This window comes from Ziziphus jujuba, chromosome 1, assembly GCF_031755915.1.
Source record: "Ziziphus jujuba cultivar Dongzao chromosome 1, ASM3175591v1".
Classification (NCBI taxonomy): Eukaryota; Viridiplantae; Streptophyta; class Magnoliopsida; order Rosales; family Rhamnaceae; genus Ziziphus; species Ziziphus jujuba.
The window spans coordinates 6,636,875-6,646,537 of NC_083379.1; the positions used below are offsets into that span (position 1 = coordinate 6,636,875).

Consider the following 9,663-nt stretch of genomic DNA (forward strand, 5'->3'; position numbering starts at 1 on the left):
AAACCTTCATTTTTATTGGTTTAAAAACACTTGGAAAGCTTTCATAAGGTTATGATGATGACAAAAAAATGCCTCTAGCCTAACTTTTAACATGTAAAAATGTCTTCAAAAAGCTGAAAGTATATAAGGGTTACAGCATCTTAATAACTTTGTGAATTGTAATCTATGTAGAATAAAATTTGAAAAAATTTACTGTTTATATAATATAGATGTTTAATCAATAGATGGTTATTTCAAAAATCAATCTCCTAATATTGATGTGCATATATATATATATATATATAAAATATCTTTTCTTTTTAAAAATAAAAAAAAAATAAAAGGTTCTATTTTTGTTAAGGACTGTTTTTATTTTGTTAAGTTACACCGTTTACATTTTCTGTTTAGCACCTTTTTGAAAGTAAATGGTGACCTTTATAGTTTAATCCTTTTTATTTATTTATTTATTTTTAGCTCGATAAAGTTGTTAAACCATATCTATTGGAATATATTTCTTTTTTTAAAATTATATCTATTTTTCTAATATAACAGAAGAATTTTAACAATCCAAAAGCCATTTGAAAAGCTCTTGGAGGCTTTAATTATTGTTTATGAGATTCAGAGGGTTTTGATACCATAAAAGTTAATTAAGGGACTAAAGTATAAAAATAAGACTGGGTGCAAATATTCCACGAATTTACACAATACCTTAAAGTATTGGTACTCCGGTTAGGACATAATTAAATATCAGAATCAAATTAATAAATATAAATTACACCCCAATACAGCACATTCTTCATGTTATTTTTAATACCCTAGTAGAGCATTTGACAATCTAGTAGGATCATAGATGGCAACCTTAATTGTACAAGCTGTATGAATTTCATACTGTCAGGGAATATTAAAAAGAAACATAGAGATCGTAGCAAAGTAGAATAAGTCGGTTTCAACCCCAAAAAAAAAAAAAAAAAAATGTAGAATAATTCCAGCATTTATCAAAAAGAAAAAAAAATAAAATAGCATAAGTCAGGCTATAAAATGAAGAGGATGTGATCAAACAATACATCTAGTTAAAAAGAAAAAAAAATGTAATTAAACACTAAAAAAAAAAAAAAATCAACAACTACAACGAAAAAAACCAACGAGTTATCCAACAAAATCTTATAATTTTTTTTAATATATTTATTTACTTCTTTATTTTTTAATAAAAATTCAAAATTTTTGCTTTATTTACAGTTTAAAAAATAGTAAAAGAATTTTTTATAAGACAGACAAAATGGAAGATGAAACTGTAATTTTCCTTTTACAAAAAAAAAAAAGGAAAAAAAATAAAGAAGGAAGAAAAGCATTTTATACACAACGGACCTAAAAAAGATGTATTAAATTTAAAATTTAAAATATTTTAAAAGTCTTTAAAAGTTTAAAAGTATTCGATTTAGATTTTAAAAGAGTTAATACAAATTTAATGATATTCAATTTAAATTTTGATAGATTTTATAAAAGTCCATTAAAATCTAGGTGTACTCAATTAGGATTTTGTAAAATTTTTTTAAAATCTGGTAGTATTTAAAAAGTCATTGATTTTAAAAGATTTTAAAAAATGATAGATTTTAATAGATTTGAAAAGATTTTAATGGTGAAATTGTTAAGAAAATTATCAATATGAAATCTAGCCTTAAATTCAAAGATTTTGTTGGATTCTTATAAAATTTTTATGGAGTTTGTAGAATTCTATAATAATCCATTAAATCTTTCAAAGTCTATAACTCATTTTAAATCCATTAAAATCTAAATTGAATACATCTCTTAAGTTATGTGGGTTCACATGACCCACGCACCATGTGTCATTAATGTTACTTTTTATAATGGATAAAGTGGCTGATTCTTTTTGTAGCTTCCCGAATGCTAATACAGCTGTTATTGAGAAGGGTATAAAATTGGTATATGAAAATTATAGTTTTCCTTAACTATATCATTAAAAAAATAAAAAATATATATTTTCCACTTTCAGACAAAAAGATAAATATAAGGAATCAGCATAATATTTATAAAAATACTATTTATCATTATTTAGATATCAATAATGATTAGATTTGTGCAAAATATTTACATTTTCATATAGATTTTTAGTTTTAAAAGCCAAAATTCTTATTAGTGCTAAGGTTAATATATTCAATTATTAATTGATATGTTTTAGACAAGCTTGATATACATAATAAATCTACACATTAACAGTTTTAAGTTTTTAGAAGAAATAGTAAGTTAATTTAGTATCAGAGTCTGAGATAAAATAAATCCTGATTCAAAACGTAACAACTCTACTAACTTTATCCAAAGAGGGACCTCACTAGTATGATAACATGGTAATTTAATTTAATATTAAAGACAAAGATCCAAGAAGTTCAAGTTTATAATTTAATAACACTACTACCCAAAAAAATAAATGCATGTAAGAACCTTATAAGAGCAAGGCAAGGTTTGAAATCCTACCTAGATCAAAACTTAATAACTCTATTAACTCTATCCAAAAAAGAAATACATATAAGGATCCAAACGTTTAATGTGACCAGTTAAGCTTAATTCTAACATTGGAAACCAAAATGGCCTACAAACAAAAGAATTGATATTTATAAAGATCAAAATAAGAACACTAATAGCATTTTCTATTTACCATTTGCATTCAGTAATTCACAGGGATAAGGAGGCAGTCATTAATTTTTTTGGGTCCCTCACAATCCTCATGGCAGAGTAAAATATTTGTCTCTCAGCTTTTATAAAAAAAAAATAAAAAAAATAAAAAATAAAAATAAAAACTATTTTACAAAGTGGAGTTTTGAAAATCCTGTTTCACAACGGTAATAAGACGCCTACTAGAGTTGTAATAAAAACACAAAATTATTTTAATAGCTGTTTTAGTTTATATATATATATATATATATGGCACTCGCTGTCATATAGACATATACATCAATTGGCCGCATTAATCATCAGTATTAATTACTCTTATTATTATTTTTTTGTATTGAATAAATTATTAAGGAAAATATGATGACAAAGCACAGATTGAGAATGGGAATAACATTAAAACTAATTATTTATCTTAATTGATTAAAATTAATTGTTGCATGCTCCTTAATCTATATATATATATAAGTATGTGAAAACGTGCTAACGCATATTCCTCAATTCTGCATAGGAGGTGATGATTCGGAAGCTCCCACATATATATATATATATATATACTTTTATTTACCATGTTTCAACAACTGTTAGCTGATCTTCGGATTCTGTGGGACATCTATATATATCAAATATCAATTTGAGGTTTTTATTTTTTTCAGGTTTGAATAACTTATACTCTTCAAAAAAAGTAAAAGTAAACTATACCAACTGGTTAACTGAGTGATGCAAATAATATTATATTATATACACTGCTTAATGTATATAAATCTAGAAAGATAGAAGATTTTTAAATTCATACGTAAACATCCTTGAGAAACAAATTGCTTCTAAATTTGACATCCACTATAATGTAAGTATTAATTTTCAAAAGAAAAAAAAAAAATATATATATATATATATTTTATCGCCGGAAAAAGTGAATAGCACATAGAGTACCATACTAGGGGAAGTATTAATTTTTTATTCTTAATTTTTTTTTTGGTTGAATTTTTTATTCTTAATTAACCGCATAATAGAAACAACGAATTTGACAATTATAATAATTTCGAATCTCTTTCGGCGCCCATACATAGAATGTACTTCACTCACTAATTAATTAAATTTAACAGCTTCACGAAATTGTAGCATATTGTAAACAACAATATAAATGTCTTTTCAATTGTCAAGTGTTAATATCCGTAATTTTATTACCCCAAAAAAAAAAAATCCGTAATTTTATTCTATTGAAAAAAAATATATATAAAATTTTTCTGCACAATTCATGTGTCAGGTTGAACGATTGATATGGCCGACATACATGTGTACGAACCGAAACCATGTTCCCAATACTATTGATTCCATGATTAATTTCTTTTGAATATAAATCCTTTTCTTTCAAGTTATCGTTATAAATTATGAGCAAAATAAAAGAGTCAAAACCCAAAATTTATATATAATTTTTTTTTTTAAAAAAAAAGAAGAAGCGCCAATTTGTCAATTTGTTAGGGACATAAAAGTTATGTCGACTGAAGCACATGTTGAAAAAGAAAATCAGTGGAAAATGCAAAATAAAAATCGCGAGGCAACACAAGAAAAGAAAAGGCAAAAAGAAAAAGAAATAGCAGCTGGAAAAATAAAAAGTCACGGTTTTTGTGGATGTGGGCCAGTAAAAACCAAATTGTGTGGGCAATAAAAAAAACGTGTTCCACGTGAGGGAATTAAAAGCGAGAGGTTTTATTAGCTTTTTGGGAAATAAAAAATGAAGGCATGATAATCCGTTTTCGCCGCGAGTTTGCGTTTGGTTTAAGTGCGTTACGTGTTCCAAGTAGTTTTCTCCCTATACCACCCTCATTCATGTGGGCTCCACTCTGACTCTCTCTCTCTCCTCTCTCTCAAAATATATATATAGGTGGTGTTTATCTATTTCGCATCATCATCTCCTTTTGGTTTTTTGAAATATTTTTGTTAAACAACAAATAGTTTCATTTAAAAAAAAAAAAAAATCATCAAAATGAGGAGGAACTGTAACTTGGAACTTCGTCTTCTTCCTCCTTCTGCATCTTTCTTATCTGCAGATTCATCGGAGCTGCCTCAGCACCACCATCGGAACTACTCCATTAATATGTAAGCTTTTCTCTCTCTCTCTCTCTCTCTCTGTCAATAAATGGTGTGGGAAATGGAATTAATGTTTTTGATATATTAATTTTGTGATTGAAGGATGGAAGAGTCAAGTGAAAGCCCACCATCACATTCACAGCAACAACAGCAACAGCAGCAGCACCAGCATCAACCGCTTACCATTTTCTACAATGGAAATATTTGCGTTTGCGATGTCACAGAGCTCCAGGTAAAATTACATGCGTTTTAATTTCTTAATATAAAGAATGTAAAATTTTTGCATTAATTTTCTCATGCTAAATTTAAATCTTTTACTGTTAGGTTTGGTGAATTAGGCCGACCTTACTCCTCTCTCCTTCATTTACATTAGTTTCTGCATAATTACTAATTTGATTCGGTAGACTCGTCAACCCTTGTCCATTCAGCCATAAAGGTCGTCTTTTTTTTTTTTTTTTTTTCTTGAAACTGAATTTCAAATCCCCCATTTCAACAAAAAAGAAAAAAAAAATTATTAACCCCACCAAACCCCATACAAAATGAGTCAAACCCATATTGTGGCTGCAATTCTTTTTTTTCTTTTTTTTTTTTTTTTTGATAACATTATTGTGGCTACAATTCTACCACTTCATCAAATATGCAGATGTACCTAAAATTTTATATTATAATTTGTTTATTATAGACATTATTAAATATTGTCACGTTTTTTTCCTTCAAAATCAGATCAGAAATAGAACTACCCATTAATTGAATTGAATATTCAGAAATTAATAATAGAATTGCAAATGGGGTGGATCAGATTCAGTGTCATGCCGACAAATAATATATTTCCACTTTTTGACCAACAAATTGAATCTTGAATCATGCATGAATATATATGTACATAATCTTCTTAATTTGATATTTCCAAATATATTAAAAGTGGTAATAAATAAATTGAAAATATGATGCTGCAGGCAAGAACAATCCTATTCTATGCAAGTAAAGAAGTGGAGGAAAGATTGAAGACACCGACAGGAAACGACCCGTGCTCACCGAATGTGCAGTCTCAGATGAGCAGCCCAACAGCGGGTCTTTCCATGAAAAGATCGCTCCAACGCTTTCTTCAGAAGCGTAGGCACCGTGTTCAAGCTACATCTCCTTACAACCATCATTAGCCTTATTTTATTTTTAATTTCATTTTTTTTTGTTTTTTCGTTTTTTTGTTTTTTGGATGTTGATTTATTGGAGAGAAGAAAATTGTTCTTTGTATACAGTATGTAGGAATCCTTCTTTAGTAAGCGTGGTGAGATGTTTTGTGTTTTGTAAATTATGTACCGTCCAGGGTAATTTTAATTTCTTTTCCTGAACTTTATTATACTTCTTTGACTATATACACTTCTGTCATATCATCTATATTTTTTCTCTTTAAATTATAACCTTTTTTATTTTTTATTTTTATTTTATGGTCTCATATATATATATTTTTAATTGTTTTTCTCATTATAAGTCTCCCTCACATTTTCAATAATTTTTTTCCTCTTTACCGAATATTTCAAACCCACATCTTCCAATTCACTGTTTTAATATTGAATTCATACGTGCTACCTTTAAAAAAATATATAAGTAAAATAAAATAAAAAATTGAGGCCTAATTTAATGAAGCACAGATCATTACCCCCTCTCATAGGGATCACGTGCCTATTATTTGAATCCTCTTGTAGATAACCTTTATTTTTAATAAATAAAATTCCCACATTATTTTCAGAATTTTAGTTCAAAAAAAAAAATAGTTGTAGTTTGATACTTTTAATTTATAGATATTTTGTAATTTATGCTTTTAACTTTTAAAAGTAATGAATTAAATTTTTAATTTTTAATTTGTTACATAGTGATCAAATCTTTAATTTTGCTAAATAAACTAATAACAGTTTTGTTTATTTTAATATTTTCTTCACCTTGATCAACACCTTAGTCCACTTTTTTACGTACTCTGTTAAAAGTTATGCACAAAATCATTAACAATTTATCTAGTTAAACTGAAAATTTGATTAATTTGTAATAAATTAAAAAAAACTAAAGATTTATATAGCAACTTTTGAAAGTTGAAAATCCAAATTACAAAATATTAATAGTATTAAAGTACAATTAATCCATAAAAAATAGAAAGAAATAAAATGATGACCCTACCTGGCTAGTATTGATATGCTTTTACAATTATTCATTTATTTCTATGATAATATGCGTATTTATTATATGTACATATATATTTATATATATATATATATATAGTGTGTGTGTGTGTGTGGAATCATAAAAAGCGCATATGGTACCATATATAAATCCCGAATTTAAATAAATAAACTAAAGTTAAAGGCACGCGGTTGGATCATGCTTCCAAACTAATACGAAACAACATTCAACATTCAATGAAACTATACAAATATATAGTAGTTATTTTAATTAATAGTTTAATGGACTTTGAGAATGTACGTGCGTGACATATCGATCTCCATGCAAAATTAATTGAATCTATCGTCAAAGAGTCTATTAGATGTAACTCTGTTTAGATTCTCGGCCTATAGACTAATTTTTCCAAACAGCTGTTTGCAAATAGGTAATTCACCGCAATTAATTTTTTTTTTTTTTTTTTTTTTTTGGTCGATGGTTTATAACGGTAAGAAAAGAAAAAAACAATGTCAGAGAATCATAAAATATCTTTAGAAAGACTGAAAAAGGAGTGCTAGACAATGCAGAGTTGTGAAATAGAATGCAAGCTACCAAGACTAGCTCCTTTTTCGTATTGCAATACAGTAGAGTTTGAAATTTACCCAAATAAAAAAAAAAAAAAAAGGCTACAGAGTTTTAATCATCCTCAATACGCTAAGGAACGCTAAATCCGTACGGCTGGCACAAATTATAAGAGTGGCTGTCTCTTTGTTGAATTTACAAAGTAAATATGAGTCTAGTTTTTGAAGAAATTAAATAAGCTTTTATTAATTCCAATATATATAACATGTATTTTATACAGAGTATAAGATAATAAAATTTATAACTTCATTAGAAGTATGAATTATTCATCATTATCTAGAACAATATTCTTTATTTGAAAAAGTAATTGATTACTTGTTTGATATTATTTTGATATAAAAAAAAAAAAAAAACTTGTTTTTGAAAACGGAAACAAGTTTCTATAGGAACAACCATATATGATGTTGACAAATTTAAAAAAAAAAAAAAAAGTGGATGACTTGCAATAATTGTTATTAAGAAACTCTATGCATTTTTGTTATCAAATTAAGAAATCTCACATGTATAATTGCTTCAGCGGTAGTTTGGTGAATAATTTGTTTTATCAATAAGATGTTGACACATGGTCCTTATCCAAAAACAAGCTGATATGTGGTGCACCCTGGCTCATCTGTTAACTTTGGAATCGAGATTTCTAGAGAGTATTGTGTGTTTCAGAGTTTCTTTTTCCTACCTAATTTTGTTTGCTTTGAACTAATCTTTAATAGATTCCTAATATAATATCATTATCATTCTCCCTATTAATTAGCTCACTCAGTTATATTAGAACATCATGTTAATAACGTGAAGGTCACAGGTGTGAAACACACACTCCGTGCAAGGCTTTTATAAAACATATATATATGTATATATATATATATATTTTTCAATCTGAGATTAAATCTAGCATCATTTTAAGCACTAAATAGAATATTATTTTTCTTATTTTTTTGTGGAATTTGTCAATTGCCTTAGAAAAAGCTGTAGCTATATTATTAAAATGTTTTGACTCTTCTATAAATTTTGGTCCTAAAAATTTTTGATAAAAATATGGGAAAAATTTGTACAAATTCCATGAAGTTTCACTTTGTGTTTAATTTCAAAAAGGGGCTCCTTCAACATACGGTTGGTACTCAAAAATGTCAAATCTGTTTGGCAAGGATATAGCTTTCCAGGAAGGTCCATAAACTCTACTTTGATTGGTCGTCCTAACTTTTTGTTTGGATGTACACTGAGGATTATGCATGTTCATTATCTTTTAAGAAATCGGTGGTATATAATATAATTAACTTTTTTTTTTTTTTTTTTTTTTTTTTTTTTTTTTTTGGTTTTTGTGGAAGAAGATCAAGGAAGGTGTTGGGATTTCAATATAACATAAACGAGTTAAATGAAAAAGCTAGCCCAGAGGAAAATTCCAGAGAAGATAGAAAATGGGCTTTCGGCGCTTCGCTAATAGTTAAGAGGAAATTTCATAGAGGTTTCTAACGTTCTATGTATTCACACACAAACATAAATATTAAACCATGAATTTCAATAATAGATATCATGTGGCATATCATGTTCCTTCTCTCATCTTTTCTGCTATAGAAGATATATATGTACATGAATATGATATATTGCAGTGGTTTTGAAAATAATGGGGAAACACCCTTAAAAGTGCGGTAGGGGAATTTTGTAAATATACTACATCAGGTTTATATATAGATATATATATACAGTTTTCAGTGGGCATCACCCATTTATATATTAAATTATAACATATAGTTTTACAATTTTTTTAGAAATATGTTTTTTGTTTTTCCCCCTAATGCTGTTATAAACTACCATTTATCAAATTGTGTAAAACGTGTAAAATCTTTACTTGTTAATCAAGTTTGCCCAAAACCTTTGAAAGTAAAGCTAGCGTTTTGAGTGTTTTGTATAGACTTTTAAGTGTGTATAGACACATAAAGTAATTAAACTTGTAATGATGTGTTGTACACACATGACTTGATTTGAAAACATGATTTGAAATTGAGTGCTAGAGCCCGATTGGATATACAACGTAACTTTTGTTTATTTATTTACTTTTTTTTTTTTTTTTTTGGGGCTAGTGTATTTATTTACTTTTTTTTGCGGGAATATTTTTATTTTATTTTA

General features: G+C 27.2%; 1 protein-coding gene across 1 annotated transcript; it reads left to right on the plus strand.

Annotated features, from left to right (window-relative positions):
• Positions 1-4,576: 4,576 nt before the first annotated feature.
• On the plus strand, positions 4,577-6,126 carry LOC107412561 (protein TIFY 5A). Its single transcript, XM_016020357.4, has 3 exons — positions 4,577-4,764; positions 4,858-4,987; positions 5,712-6,126. Exons 1-3 carry the CDS (start codon positions 4,652-4,654, stop codon positions 5,910-5,912), a joined length of 444 nt encoding a protein of 147 aa, XP_015875843.2. The 5' UTR covers positions 4,577-4,651; the 3' UTR covers positions 5,913-6,126.
• The last annotated feature ends 3,537 nt before the right edge of the window (positions 6,127-9,663 follow it).

Coding starts and splice junctions, on each gene's coding strand:
- LOC107412561 (XM_016020357.4), top strand. CDS start 4,652: ATGAGGAGGAACTGTAACTTGGAACTTCGTCTTCTTCCTCCTTCTGCA. Junction 4,765..4,857: donor CGGAACTACTCCATTAATAT/GTAAGCTTTTCT, acceptor TTGTGATTGAAG/GATGGAAGAGTCAAGTGAAA. Junction 4,988..5,711: donor GCGATGTCACAGAGCTCCAG/GTAAAATTACAT, acceptor ATGATGCTGCAG/GCAAGAACAATCCTATTCTA.